Source organism: Vicia villosa, unplaced genomic scaffold, assembly GCF_029867415.1.
Source record: "Vicia villosa cultivar HV-30 ecotype Madison, WI unplaced genomic scaffold, Vvil1.0 ctg.001710F_1_1, whole genome shotgun sequence".
Classification (NCBI taxonomy): Eukaryota; Viridiplantae; Streptophyta; class Magnoliopsida; order Fabales; family Fabaceae; genus Vicia; species Vicia villosa.
In genome coordinates this window covers 179,280-196,253 of record NW_026705706.1, presented here as the reverse complement: position 1 = coordinate 196,253, position 16,974 = coordinate 179,280, and the positions used below count along the sequence as shown (strand labels likewise).

General features: G+C 32.7%; 1 protein-coding gene across 1 annotated transcript; it reads left to right on the top strand.

Moving 5' to 3' along the window:
- Nucleotides 1–2,898: 2,898 nt before the first annotated feature.
- Nucleotides 2,899–3,525, top strand: LOC131636392 (agamous-like MADS-box protein AGL80). The gene has a single exon (XM_058906996.1). The coding sequence runs from the start codon at nt 2,899–2,901 to the stop codon at nt 3,523–3,525; it is 627 nt and encodes a 208-aa protein (XP_058762979.1).
- The last annotated feature ends 13,449 nt before the right edge of the window (nt 3,526–16,974 follow it).

Sequence of the window (16,974 nt, the reverse complement as noted above, 5' to 3'; positions counted from 1 at the left end):
GATTGGTAGTGTTTTTTAGTTGATTTTTATTTTCGTATTTATGATGCCTTACTTTTTGTTTGCTATGAGCCATATCTTTGAAACAATTTAAAAGAGTACTTTCACTTCTATTTATTTTTCATGTGATCTTTTGTTTTGATTTTATTCTTATTCTGGTACTTTCATTCCAACTGTTGCTAGGGGAATAATCTTAAAGATCACTCGAGTTGTCCAAAAAGTAATATTTTGTCAAAATAAGCTTAAGCCAGAAGCAAATCAGTTTAGTTGTATCTAACTTGTTTTCTTTTAACACTGTATTTGTATTTGAGATCTCGCAGATGATGCAAAATAATGAGATATTGTTCCCTGAAAAAAGAATCGGTGATATTCCAGGTTGGTAGCTTCATCTTGTGTGTATTGTTGACTATTGATTTTTGATAGCATAACAAGTGTTATAATTAGCTTATTTCATGTTTCATCAATAATTACCATTCATTTTTGCTTGTAATGTATTTTAATTTTCTAATATTCAAGGTGTTGAGGTCGGATATCAATTCTATTCTCGTGTCGAAATGGTGGCGATTGGTTTCCATAGCCCCTGGTTAAATGGCGTTGACTATATGGGCCAATCTTATTCCAAAGAGGTGATACAACTTCTTATTGCCCTTATTTTACTATGTAGTTTAATTTTTAATATCAAAAGATCTCAAGTGATTCATATGATCCTAATTAATAGATTTTTTACTATAATTTTCCTTACAAACCCCTCTGTTTTTACCATTCATTTTTTACTTCAATTAAATTTTAAATTTAGTAGTTAAGTGGTGACATTTTATCTATATAATAATATTGAAATAGAATAATTAAATTAAATGTTTAACAAAATCATTAGAAAAAGCGAGCTATGATTTTACATTAGAACAATTTCCATTATCATCTAGAAGCTTTTAGACTAACAATGTTGGTTGTAAGAATTTAATGTTGTCATTGTGAATGGAAAAAATGAATATTTAGTTAGATTTTGTTCCAACATCTGCGAACCACAATATCACATCAAGAAAAGGAGCATACCTTATCTGTCTTTAGCTACATGGTATGCCATTCAACCTAATCACACAAAAGTAGGTTGGATATTGAATTTTGACAATTTTCGTTCACATCAATTCGATACAATGTAGGTTGGCAATATAGTAGATTAGGCCAACTAATTTTCATTTAAACAAAGGAACTTTAATTTACGTATTGTAGCTATTTGATGACCCTATAGAATTAACACAAATGATTTGTATGATTTGCGACTTTGTTGGGCAAATTGTTTCTTTGAGTTATATAAAGCTTAAGTTTTATCTGGTGAGTTATATGGAATTGTCTATACATCTGATTTGTGTTTCTTGACTTTGGTGTTGTCTGTTGATGTTAATTGGTGTTATTTTATATTGTCAGCAATCGTGATTTTGGTGTTGTCTTCAGAAGCTCCAACTCATCTTCTCGTGGATGCATGTTGGTATTTCAAGTGCGCGAAAGGACTTAAATGGTTGCATATTTGTTGCTTTGTTATTTTGTAGTAGTCCACCGTTTATAAATTTTCTTATAATTTTGTACACTTGTGTATCCTAGATTAATACTTTTGTAAATCAACTGTTCATTTTGAAGAATATATATATCCAAGCTATTTGGTGCAATGAAATTATCATTCACTAGTTAGAAAAATATAAAAATAGTGACCTAAATGTGGTCTGTGTGATGTGGGAAAATAGCAACCTAACTTTGTCCTGTCTGGTATTGGAAACATATAAAAATTAGGTACAAAAAAAATTACAGCAAAAATAGGAAAAACAACTAGAATTTGCATAAAAATAAAAAACATAGTACATCGGACCATTGAGGTAACAGATGTAAAAACATATATATTACATCGGGCAACTGTTGAAACCGATGTAAAAACTATATATTACATCGCTTCGTCGAAGCCACCGATATATGTAAAATATGGCATATTTATTTTTTTTTATAAAAATTGGATTATTTTTCACATCACACATCTGAATTCAACCGATATGGTATGTTAACTTTTCACATCGGGCGGTGGCCCGATGTAAAATGTCTCTGATTTACTACATCGCCTGGATTTACATCAAACTCAGACCCGATGTAAAAAGTACTTTCTGCACTAGTGACATGCCCCTATTTATACACATGACGGAGAATCCTAAGCCACATAATTTGTAGGTGCAACCGTAGCCCTAAAAATAAAACTATCGGAAATTTCGGTATGTCTGAAATTTCCAATATCGCGTAAATTTGAAATTTACGGTATCACGTAAATTTGAAATTTACGGTATTCCGTAAATTTAGCAGGGATTACCGGAAATTGTACAAGTTTATTGAGAATTTTGTCCGGACATTGTTTGTGTTTCATTAGAGGCATTTCTGAAAGAAAAAAAAAATGGGGTGTGCCATGTCTAATTTTAGGGATGCCAAGTTAAATCGTCTAAAATCTCAGTATTTAAGAAAAACAAAATTCAAAGAGGCCCAACAAACTTCAATCCTTCTCCACTATGAAATAGTCGACGTGCTGAATTTGAGAAATAGTGATGCTGATAAATACTATGAGTTATTCCAAACATATTATAAATCGAAGTACATGAATCTAGAGATTATGATTCTAGATACATCCTTTTAAAATCAAAAATATATTAAATGTCATAAAATCTTCTATTTTATATTTCTACATGGATGGAATGAAAATAAACTCATTTTACCGTTGAAAGAAAATGCCAGTTGGAAAATCAAAACACATGCATCTAAACGAATTTGGACTCTTATATATACGACAGATTATTCACAACACGAAAAGTCACAACCATCAACTTTGCTTCTTTTTCTCTATCAGTTTTCATCTTATTCTTGTCAAAAAACATGACTAGAAAGAAGGTGAAACTTGCTTTCATTGAGAACGACAAGGCAAGGAAATTAGCATACAATAAAAGGAAGAAAAGTTTAGTGAAGAAGGTTGATGAAATATCAACACTTTGTGGTATCGATGCTTGTTCGATAATATATGGCCCCTACGATCCACAGCCTGAGATCTGGCCATCACCGTCAGGAGTGGAAAAGGTGCTTTTGAAATTCAAGACAGCACCTGAGTTTGAGCAAAGCAGAAGGATGGTGAATCAAGAGAGTTTTCTAAGACAAAGGATTTCCAAAGGTGAAAAGCAACTTCAAAATCTATGGAGAGATAACAGAGAGAATGAGACAACTATGCTCATGTTTCAATGTCTCAATGCTGGGAAGGTCGTGCAGAAAGATGTGTCGATGGCTGGTTTGAATGATCTTGCTTGGATGATAGATCAGAACTTGAAAAAGATTGGTAGAAGGTTGGAATCAAGTGATAGTGACAATAATATTCATTCAAATCAAAGCGAAATACAACCACTGCCGTTTACGGATTTGACGAATGCTAATGGTGATGAGACAATGTCACTGCCAATTGGTAATGATGATGAAAATCTTGAGAATGAATTTTGGAGTAACCTACAACGTTGAATCAAATCATGTATGTTTGTTTTGCATACACAATCTTTTTAGTCACAGTTTATATGATTCCAGATGTACTGATGTTTATGTACTGATTTGATTAAATAAAAGAGTATTTTGTTTTGCGACTAACATTTATTTAAATTAAAAATGACTTATCCCATATCACCACTAAAATAACAGTAAATTCAAGAGGTTAATTTGCAAGTGGTTTTAAAAATTCATGCAAATTAGCCTAATAAAAACACTCTTGTTATATTATATTTGTAGGTGATGCTTGTTGTCATTGATAAACAAAAAGAGGTGCAAAAGCAATTAATAGTTAATAATAATCAACTTAACATTTACTAGGACTTATGAGGTTGGATTTATAATTGAGGTTTTTCTTTTTAGTCTGTCGGCTTTATTGTTTTATTAGTTTTTTCTTTTTCGACACAACTTATGTCATCGCTCTATCTGTTTTTTTTATCGTTAATGTCTCTGTCTTCTTTTAAATATTTTATTTACTTTAAAAAAAAAAAAAACTAGGCCTTATTATGAGGTATCTTCTTTATCTTCTCTCTATCGTAGTGTATATTGTGAAAATTGATAAACAACCGCTGGTCCTTCCAAAGCCTTAAAACTAAGGGTTACTGGCAAGATCGACCAGTTAATCTTAAGACAACGTGCTAAAGCCTGGGATTGTACTTGTTCTGTCGAGAATGTTAGTCTAAGAAACGGTTTTCTAAGACTAGAAACAAATACAATGGTTTTCCACACAGAGTGCTAGATTTGACCGATAGATGACTCGTGACCGACGGAAACAAACCTAGACCTAAAGAATTTGGTAAAATATGAATGTTCTGGCTTTTACCTACTGGGGTAACTCATGACCACCAGTCAGCGTCGATTCAGGGGTTGTTTTTAGGCGTAACAACCGGTGTCAGCCTCTTTGGTAGAAATAAAAATAAAGATGCAAAGCAAATGCTGATAAGAACACAACACAAATGAAAGCTTCGAAACATGCAATTAAAAAGGTAAGGGCTTGCATTGAAAATAAAGATGGTGATTCACATACATCAACACTCTTAGCAACTCTTTTTTCCTTAAGGGCGAAAATTGGGCAGAGTATCAGCAAGCATGTTTGATTGTAATAGTGAACACCCCTTTTCTACATTATTGTGATCTATTTATAAGATTTACACAAGATGACTGCCTAACACAAGCTACGACTAAGATTTGAACTAAAAACAACTGCCTCGTGGGATCCCTTTCTGAATTTGTTGCCTTTGACACACGATTCTAGCTTGATAACTACCCACTAACATTTCAAATTTTGGAACTTCCTGCTTGGCAGCCTTTAATAACTGTTTCCAGCCTCGACATGCCCTTTCTGATCGAAGGTCCTGTCTAATAATTTCCTAAGTATGAAACTCTTATGTTCGACCTTCGCCCCTTGCTTTGACTTCAGATGACTTCGACATTCTTCCACTTCGACTTTTTACTTCAATCCTTACTTGTGAAATTTTCTTCTTAAAATGGAAGGGTCTTCAACTAAGGACACGTGTCCTACCAACTCTACAAATTTTTTTGGGTAACACGTAGATGATATTGTGAAAAATAGTAATTTGGTTAAATCTACAATACTGTATTTTAACATTAATTAGGCCTTTGTGAGGTATTTTAACTAGGCATTTTCCCATAAATAGTATGGTTGTGAAGATAGACATCAATATGACCTTAATATATTATATTGCCAATATTTTATTAAAGTTTTTGTTTGATCAAAATTTTTATAAATAGATAGTCATCATTTTACTGTGAACCAAACTATGAGTCATGATAAACGAAAAAATTGGATAATAGTTTTCTTGCTCTAGAGGAATCAGGCAATGAGATCCATTGTCTCCCTTTCCATTTCTCATTTCTGAAGAGACATTTAATAAGAAATTATCTATATTGATGGATCAAAGTAATTTGATATGCTTAACAGTTGGTAGGACAAATATTCCCAGTCGCACTATGTTTGTAGATGACCTTTTGATATTTTGCTAAGCTATCTGTAAAAATGCTCAAGAGAATAACCATCTTTTTCAAAAATATGGTCATAATTTCACCTAAATTAAGTTTTATGGTGAGGTGTTGCGAGAATTGTCAGGGCAACAAACAAAAAAAGCTACCTGATCTTTTTTTAGCAACAACTTACACATGTTGCATTTGCCTGGAGTAATAAATGTTAGAGTGAATTCAAATGCTAGAGTCGATTATCACAGGGGTGTAACCGGTTACAAGTATGTAAAAAAGTCAAATAAGCTGAGAAAAAGTAATTTTGGAGTTGGTGTAACTGGTAGTTGTAACCGATTAACACTATTATGGAATTGTTTTTGTTTCAACTATAATCAGTTTCATGTATTTTGTAACCAATTACAAGTTTTAGAATTTAGTTTTTTCAATTATTTGATTTTGTTACTTGTGTCCCAATCTACCTGTAATTATTTAAATACTTTAGAGGTATTGTTATCAATGAAAATAAAATATATCTCATCCTCAATTACTCTTTCTCTCAATTTCAATCTATCTCTCTCACTCTCTATATTCAAATCCTCCATTTATTCAGCAACTAAGTGATTCCAAATTCAAACAAATAGTCTAATATAAGGCTTAAGACTTCAAATGTTTTGAAAAAATGTAAAGAATTTCAATTTACTTAAAAAGAATTTCAGACTATTTTTAAAACTTTCCTATATATTGATATTTGATTTTATTTCAAAGGCATATATTTATGACATTTTAAATTTTTCTAAAATGTTCCTTTGTTATATATATTAGAAAAAATAAAATATTTCTAATATAATTAAAAAAAACTGTTATTTGAATATTTTTTTAATAACAAAATCTTACCACATTTTATAAACTATTTAATTATATCTTTCAACCTAAGGTCCAATATATATAGAAGCCCTAATTAATGTCTATAATAAGCTTGTAATAAAAAAATTCTATAATAAGTTATTTTTATCATCTCTTTACTATCTCTCCCAAGACATGAGTGAAAAACATGAGTGAAGGAGTGAAAAACACTTAGAAAGAGGGGGATTGAATAAGGGTTGTTTCTAAAAATGGTAGATAAAAAATAATCACACTTTTTTTATCCTGGTTCGTTGTTAACCAAACTACTCCAGTCCACCCCTGACAGAGTGATTTACCTCAACTGAGGATTTAATTCACTAATCAATCTTGATTACAATGGTTCTCCACTTAGACAACTTCTAAGTCTTCTAGAGTATGTAAACAAATATTACAAAAGTTTAGTTTTCTTCTTAATAAGCTATAATCACTAAGTGATTTTTCTCTCAAGTTTAAGTTCTAAACACTCACTAAGATATTACAAAGTTGTGAGGTTGAAGATGAAGTTCTTTGTTTTTGTTGTATAAATTTTTGGCAGCATAATGGTACTTAGAATGAGCGTTGTTGTTCCTGCTTCAGCATCAGAACTTCTTTATATAGGCAGTGAGAAAAAGTGACTGTTGAGTAGCATTTAATGCTTTGCGTGATTAGTACACTGCTGCATTTAATCTTTCACTCTTTTGTCAACTACCTCGAGCCATGCTTCAACTGCTTTTGCTAACTTTGCCTTTTGTAGCTTCTAACGTTCATTTTGTCAGTCAGACAGATTTGACGTTGTAGCCTTTTCATCTTGTACTTGCTTCTGGACTCAGATTATTTGAATAACGTTTGAATATCAGAGTCTTCAGCTTTGGTGCAGATGCAACTTCAGTCATCAGACTTTGGAAGTGCTTTGGAGCATGATACCAACAGATCTTCAGAGCCTTGCTTCTGACTGCCATCTTCTGATGCTTTCCAGATCATGTTCTGATTTCTGAAGATCATCTTCTGATGTGTGCCAGACCATGTTCTGATGAACCCATCCAGATCTTCTAGGTTAGAGCTTCTGAATGCTGATTTTGTGCATACTCTTTTAGACTTTTCCTGAAATGAAAAACGTGAATAATTAGAGTACCACATTGTCTTAAACAAATTCATATATAATGTTATCATCAAAACTAGAAATATTGATCAGAACTTGTCATGTTCTAACAATCTCCCCCTTTTTGTTGATGACAAAAACATATAGAATTGATATGAACTTGTATCCAGAATATCAGATGAAAAAAGACAATACACAGAAATAGCATAAAAGCATATTAATCAGAGTGTGTGAATATGTCTCCCCTGAGATTAACAATCTCCCCATGAAATTAATAATAGAAGAATTTATAAATAAAAGACTTCCCTGGGTATTTTCCATTTCATATGAGACTTTCACGTTGAACTTTAATCTTCAGATGGTTCAGAGCTTCCATTGGACAGTGTAATACGGTGAACTGACTTTATCGAAATGTCCCGGTAAGCAAGAGTCGCCACTGACTTTTATTTTATCCAAATATCAGAAAGGCTAAAAGAACAGGAAAAAACCTTTTTAAAGAAAACAGGGTTCGGGGGGTAATTTATGCAAAGGGAAGGTGTAAAGCACCCTTTGCATCCATGGTTATCCATGGGCTCTTAATTGCTTTGCTCTTTTGAAAGAAAAAGTTCAGAAATATAGAAGAAGAGAAATAAGGACTTTAGCTCGTAAATGAGCGTAGCCTTATTGAAGGTTTATGAAAAAGTGTAAGAAAAAGATTTAAGCCAGAGCAAAGCAATTAGGGGCAAATTACCTGGTTAGATGAAAAATGTTCTTTTAGCCTTTCAGGGCTATCCATACCATAGGAGGGTAAGGAAGTCCTTTCATTTGGAGTTTGAAGGGTCGTCGAATTATCGTTCGCCACAAGACTGTCCCTGCCATAGGAGGACAGGTAGTCTAAGGGAAGGATCAGAATATCCATTTTTCGTCTAGGCAACCGGACGATACCTCAGCACTTCGTAGGCAACTTCGAGGGACGAGATCTTATTTAGCGAATCGAAGGCAGCATCATTGGGACCTATGATCTTGAGAATGAACTGAGGGCAACATTGCTGAGGTATCCTCATATCCGAGGGACTTGGCTATTCTGCACTGAAAAAATACAAGGCAGCAGGCAACAGGCAACGAGAGATGTTACCATAAAAGGTGCGTCGGTGCAACAATCACGTGATTAAATTCAGAATAAGTTATCTTGTAATTAGGTGATTCTAATTCAGTTCAGGGTTATCATTCCCTAGGATTACTAACCACACAATATTGTATTATGACAGGTTTAAGTGCCTTCAAGGCCACACAATACAACCTCGAAGCAGATACAAAAATATTATGGGGATGGGGAAAAAAGGGAATAAGAGAACCAGCAGTGCAATAGATTTGACACAAGTAATAATTAAAAAAAGAAAAGTAAATCAGATAGGTTTTAGGGTTACCGACTAATTGAGCTTTGGCGGTTGGCTAACCCTGAAAATTGGAAAAGGAAAAATAAACACGAAGGGGTGAGTGTAGGAGGAGTTCATTAACATTTGAAAGTAAACCCTAATTTATATTTTATAAGGCGAAATAAAATAAAGTGGTGGGCTTTTCGGGAGGTTTAAATATTTTATGGAAGGTTGGAGGAGTGGACGTTATTAGTAGCTTTAAAGGTGAAGGTTTCTTGGGCGTCAAAGTTATGTAGATGGGGTGGGTGTATTACATTACCAATGTTTAATCCTCTTGTGATTTTCACAAGAAGAAGACTTTGTGGAGTGACTTATTAGCCGTGATGGATAAATACAAGGATGGGGAATAAATCATCGGAGGACATTTCAACGCTATAAAAGATAGTAGGGAGAGGAAAGGGAGATCGAGGGCGGTTAATCATACCGAAGTGGACTCTTTTTTGGAATTTATTCATAAAAGTTCTTTGGTGGATACTTCTTGTAAAGGGAAAAAATATACTTGGTATAGTGGAGATGGAAAATTGATGAGTAAAATAGATATAATCTTGGTTTCGGTCAATGTGGTGAATAGATGGGGGATTGTTGGTCAATTGGTTGGTGAGAGGGATATCTCGGATCATTGTCCGGTGTGGTTAGTGTCGAACAATGCTAATTGGGGTCCTAAACCGTTCAAATTCAACAACGAATGGTTTTCTCTTGAGTCTTTTATGCCTTTTGTTGAGAAAGAATGGAAAAGTTTAAATATAGAAGGAAGAGGATATTTTATCCTAAAAGAGAAACTTAGACTCTTTAAGGATAAACTAAGGAGGAGGGATGAGGATGTCTTTGGAAGAATAGACTTGGAGGTGGAGGAGGGGGTCTGAGAGCTAAATTTGGCCAATTCGAGGTTAGAAGTGGAGAACGATGATTCTATTGAGGAGAATTTGGTTAGGAGGAAAGAAGCTTCTTGTCGTATTTGGAGAAACTTGAGAATAAAAGAAAAAAATGCTTATCCAAAAGGCAAGATTGAAGTGGATGAAAGAGGGAGATGCTGTAACACCCCTTTTATACCCCAAAATAAATAAGCATGTAATCAGAGAATAAGCATGAATATAATTCAAAAGGGCGTCACATCGACGTTTTCAAAAACTAAAAGCTTTTAAAAACCGACAGCATTTATCTACAATATACAATACACCTGGTCATTTCAAATAACACCTAAACATTTAATTACAATTCACACAAAATATGCATTCACATCGGAAAATACTAAAATACTCATGTATTTCATAAAATGATTCATGTCCCATACCATGATCATATCTCAATAATCATCTCAACATAAAATAACCATAATCAGAATATTTGGCTTAAAAGCCTCTCAACAACAAGTAGCCAAATAAACAGGTTCTCAAGTCATAACATAATACATAACCAAATAGAAACATGAGTTCAACACGACTAGTCTACCAAGTATTACATGACCAGAGCATCGACTCACTACCTAATCTCCAACAAACACAGAAGAATCTCCGGCTAGATCACGCACGAGCTACTAAACTCTAGAACCTGCATGTCGCCAAACGAGGGCAACATTAAAACAGAAGGGTGAGAATACGAATCATTATGAAGAAAGTATAATAAGATACAATGGTTAAATCAACAATTCAAGTAATTAATCACACTATGTATAACCATGTAGATAATAATAATCGATCTATATTTCACATGTTATCAAGTATACAACAAGTATAAAGAGTATAATATTTCAATTCCAATATTATATTCTCAATTATGCATACAACCATAATTATCACATATTCACACATTTAATCAAATATATATTCAAACATCACTCATTTCGATTATCAAGCTCATACACATATCATTACTACATCAACTTCACATATTCAATTATCGCATTATTCTAATGTGACTCAATGCAAGATATGTGACGCTATGCATGTGGTACCGCAATGTGAACCCAACGTTTCACCGCTTTCCGATTCAATATCTAGAATCCAAGCCACGCTTCCGATCCGGACAAGATCAAAGCCACCATGCATGTTTCTAATTGAGGATCAACATATTCTACGTCTATTTCCATTCAAGGATCATCGTCTATTGCCATGTGAACCCACAGTTTCACCGCGTCCACAATAAAGCCGATTATGCCATGAATGAATGTATAATTACCAACCAACTATGCAATTAAGATCATCTCATCAATCTTAACTTACCGCATACCCATAATAATTCCACTCAATGAATTATATATCAAATTGTACACAACATTCACAACACATTGATATCAATCCACATAATATACAATTAATACTAGTAAATCATACTATCTCATGTTAATTCATATTGCCTACAAAATATAACAATATACTTCCAAACCAAGTATCAATTCATTAGTATTGGCCAGAATACAACTACGGTCAAACTTTCCAAAATACTGTAAGTTACCAACAAACAAATAATCAATTCAATATCTATTATATTCCAATTAATTATACTTATTGAAATTAATTTAACTATTAAGTAAATCAACTAATTGATAAATACACTTCATTAGTTCCAATTTACTATTTCATTTTCTATTACAAAACCAACATTTTAATATAAAAGATATTCAAATCCACACTATTTCGGTCAGTTCGTAAATAGCACAATTTCAATAAAATAACACTACCACATTAATCTACTAATTAAACTTAGCTACCACGTAAATTTTCATCAAATTCCGGACAACTAAATATACCGTTTAATTCAGCTATTTCGGTCAAACGAGACTGTTTTGAATTACATTTGTTCTATAATTGCTACTGTTTCACAATTTCATTATCCTACTGTTTCAATTATGTAAATCATCTCATAATTATGCTTCCTAACACTTTGAATGGGATCCAAATAATTATATCTAACTTAAAACCTCTAATATTAATTATACTTAATAATACTAAATCATTATTATTATTATTATTATAAACTAATGAAATAATATATATTAGAAAACTTTTATATATATATATATATATATATATATATATATATATATATATATATATATATATATATATATATATACTCACTAAGGTAGCAAAAGAATGTGCGTATATGTCAATAAATTGAAACTGGTTTATCACGCTACAGTATAAAACGCTATACTCCACTTCACTAACAGCATCGCTACAATATCGTTAAATGTACACTTATTCTATTTCTTTGGCTACAGTATGGAAAAGAGTATATGGCACTTAGGGAAGGAGTTTGTATAACACTTGCAGAAACTATCACATTTCCATATAATTCCAACTAAATATCACCTAATAGCTTAAATAGGTTTTCATGTTCTCACAAATTAATCTATTTTAATTTAACACTAAATGCATCTAACCGATTAATTCCAAACAAAATTAACCATCACATATTCAAGAGTTACTCATCAAAACCTAACAATGTCAAAACCATAAAAATTAGGGATTTCAACCTAAACATGTTTCTACCCATTGACCCAATCATACTAATCCATAATAATAAAGATTCTCCCCCTTACCTTTTCAATGTCTTCTCCAAACCCTAGCCCCCCTTTGTTCTTCCCTTTTTCTCTTTTTCTCTTCTCTGCCTCTTTTCTTCTCTACTCGTGGAAAATAAAAAGGAATAAAGAAGAATGTGGTACCTCACTTCCTAACCCTTACCAACTACACAATATGGGCCTAATTATAACACTCCTTATTTATTTCTAACTCCCACAAATAAGCCCAATATAATATAATCTATTTATTATTTCTATTTTAGCTGCTAAATTAAATAACACCAATAATTAAATAGACACAAACATACACACCGATTTAATTAATATAATCAATTATTATACTATCTAACAATCAATTAATTAACTAACACACCAAATAAAGTCAAATAAAATAGTAAAATAAATACTTATTAAATCCTCTAATAACTCAATGTCTCATATTTCGGTCAAATCTTAATTACTCGGAAAATTCCCAAAACGCTAAATATTAACTCATTAATACTTCTAATACTAAAAATATTAAAATTTTCGATTTAATATCGATCCGCTATCCCGAACTAATATAGACTAAATCGTTCCAAAACGCGAAAATTTCAATAAACATCACAAATGACAAAATTAAGCAAATAATTATTAAAAACACCAAATAATATAATTACTAATATAATTAATAAAAATATTAATAAAAATCGGGATGTTACAACTCTCCCCCACTTAGAATATTTTCGTCCTCGGAAATTCAATCGACACAACCATTTCGACACCGAAACCACACTTACTCTCTCCTGATTCATACCAATACAAAACGTTCCACATCTTTAACCATACAATCTTCCAAGGATGCCACTCCAATACTCGAATGAAATACCATGCAAACACACCGTTCTCACGATGTCAAACTTAGCAAGTCTCTCTATCAGATAATCCTACCTCACTGGAATAAAATAAGCGCATCTCGTCAACCTATCCATAATGACCCAAATCACTTCATAATTACTCAATATTCTCAGCAATCCGAAACAAAATCCATAGAGATACTATCTCACTTCCACTCGAATAGGATAACTGTTGCACCAACTAAACAGTTTCTGACAAGTCCAACTCAAATACACAATTCCGCTATATCCCTCTTCATACTTTACCACTAAACATTTTCCTCAAATCTTGATACATTTTAGTAGCATCGTGACGTATACTTAAACCATTACGATGCCCTTCATCCAAATTTCTCTTTCTCAAATGTGAAACATTAGGAATACAAACTCGATCATGACTCCTCATGACACTATTCTCATCAATCCGAAAGTTATTACCTTTTTCCTTGTTTCATCAATGTCATCTTGTCAACTAATTCTAAATCCAATTTTTGACCCTCTCTAACCTCGTCAAGAATACCACAAGTAAGCTTCAACATACCAAACTTAACACACGAAGACTTCGTCTCACAAACCAAACTCAAGTCTCTAAATTGTTCCAACATCTTTAATTCTCGAATCATTGACATAAACATATGCATTGATTTCCTACTCAATGCATCGGTTACAACATTCGCTTTTCCAAGATGGTAATTCAACCCAAAATCATAATCCTTCGAAATTCCACTCGCCTTGTTTTCCTCATATTCAATTCTTGTAGTCACTACACACCTTAAATCTCGATCCAAACAATAATGCCTCTTAAGTTTCAAAACAAACCCAACGGCGGATAACATCCATTCATACATTGAATAATTCCTCTCATGAACTTTAAGTTGCCTTGAAGTATGACTACCACTTGTCGATATCTGCATCAACCCACCTCAGCTCAAAATCACAAACCTAAAGACGCTCACTTCCTTTAACCAAAGCTCACATTCAGAAAACTTCGCATATAACCTCTTCTCTTTCAACATCGATAAAACAATCCTTAATGTTCAGCATGTTTATCGTCACTCTTAGAATCAAAACATCCTAAAAAACATTACCTCATAGAACCTTATTTTCTTCCTACTCGACAAAACAGACGCGACTCTATGACTATACACTCAGACAATTGAACCTCTTCTCAAACAACTCCTCAAATCGACTCTTCAACTTCTCCTTAGTCGCTTTACACGCAACCAAGTTAGTAAGATAAGTTTATCTCGTCCAATACGATCTCGTCTTCTATCACAATAGATTAAGGGTGATCAAGTCCTCAATTTGTCAATAGACAGTCGACAATCATAATGAAACATAAACCACCGTTACTAACTATAATAGTGTTCCTTTAGAACTCGCACTCGAAATCACTTAAAATACCAGGATCCAAAATCTCTCTTAAGGTTACAATTACTAGATTCAACTCCAAATAGTTCATACCAAAATTCTCATCAATTTGGTCTAATGGAAAACAAACTAAATCAATTCCCAAAATATCTACCAAGGATGCTCAACTGATAATTCAAACACGCAAAAAAAAAGGTAGAAACAAAATCACAGCAGTTGTATCAATAGCTATACTTCTATGCATAACAGATAAAGCAAGATCCAACTTCACAGCATAATCCAAAGAAATGAAAGAATATGTTGCACTATCATCAATAATAAAGTACGTACCTCAGATTAACCTCTCCTTAGCAGTGGTATTAGCAATAGGCAACATAAATGCTTTTCCTTTCGCTTACTCTTTCTTTGGCTTATCACATTTGGTACTAATGTGACCTCGCTCACCACAATTGTAACAAATCGCACTCGAACCAATTCTTCACTTGTGTGCTTTGTGACCAATATTGTTACACTTGAAACATGTCACCGAGTCCTTACCACAATCAACAGCACGATGACCTTATATATACTCAGTAAGGTAGTAAAAGAATGTATGTATATGTCAATAAATTGAAACTGGTTTATCAGGCTACATTATAAAACACTATACTCCACTTCACTAACAGCATCGCTACAATATCGTTATATATACACTTATTCTATTTCTTTGGCTACAGTTTGGAAAAGAGTATAAGACACTTAGGGAAGGAGTTTGTATAACACTTGCATAAACTATCACATTTCCATTTAATTCCAACTAAATATCACCTAATAGCTTAAATATGTTTTCATGTTCTCACAAATTAATCTATTTTAATTTAACACTAAATGCATCTAACTGATTAATTCCAAACAAAATTAACCATCACATATTCAAGAGTTACTCATCAAAACCTAACAATGTCAAAACCATAAAATTAGGGATTTCAACCTAAACATGTTTCTACCCATTGACCAAATCATACTAACCCATAATAATAAGGATTCTCCCCCTTACCTCTTCATTGTCTTCTTCAAACCCTAGCCCCCCTTTGTTCTTCCCCTTTTCTCTTTTTCTCTTCTCTGCCTCTTTTCTTCTCTACTCGTGGAAAATGAAAAGGAATAAAGAAGAATGCGGTACCTCACTTCCTAACACTTACCAACTACACAATATGGGCCTAATTATAACACATCCTATTTACTTCTAACTCCCACAAATAAGCCCAATATAATATAATCTATTTATTATTTCTATTTTAGCTACTAAATTAAATAACACCAATAATTAAATAGACACAAATATACACATCAAGTTAATTAATATAATCAATTATTATACTATCTAACAATCAATTAATTAATTAACACACCAAATAAAGTCAAATAAAATAGTAAAATTAATACTGATAAAATCCTCTAATAACTCAATGTCTCATATTTCCGGTCAAATCTTAATTACTCGGAAAATTCCCAAAACGCTAAATATTAACTCATTAATATTTCTAATACTAAAAATATTAAAATTTTCAATTAAATATCGATCCGCTATCCCGAACTAATATCGACTAAATCGTCCCAAAAAGCAAAAATTTCAATAAACATCACAAATGACAAAATTAAGCAAATAATTATTAAAAACACCAAATAATATAATTACTAATATAATTAATAAAAATATTAGTAAAAATCGGGATGTTACAGATGCTAATAGTGGTTTTTATCACAAAATGATGAAAGAAAAAAACAGTATTAATCACTTAGGTCCCATTCATGCGGGAAGAGGTATTGTGGAGTCAGTTAAGGTGAGGGAGGAGGTTTGGGATTATTTTAGGAAAAAATTCATGGAATCGGAGGAAAATAGCTAGGCTGCTCTTGGATGGAATCCCTTTCAAGATTATTACGGAAGAGGTATCGGCGAAGATTGAAAGACCCTTCTCAGAGAAAGAAATCGGGGAGGCAATTTGGAGTTGTGGAGTTGATAAAAGCCCGGGATCGGACGATTATACTTTTCTTTTTATTAAGAACTGTTGGTCCATCTTAAAAGAGGATTTTTTTTAATTACTTCAAGTTCTTATATTCCGGTAATGTTCTTTCAAAGGCAATCAATTCATCTTTTTTGACTTTGATTCCGAAATCTTTAAATCCTTTAAAGTTATATGAGTATATACCCATTTGTTTGGTGGGTTGCATGTACAAAGTGGTTGCTAAACTTTTGGCGGAGAGGTTAAAAGGTGTGTTAAATGAGATTGTTTCTCCTTGTCAAAGTGCTTTTGAGCCCGGGAGACAATTTTT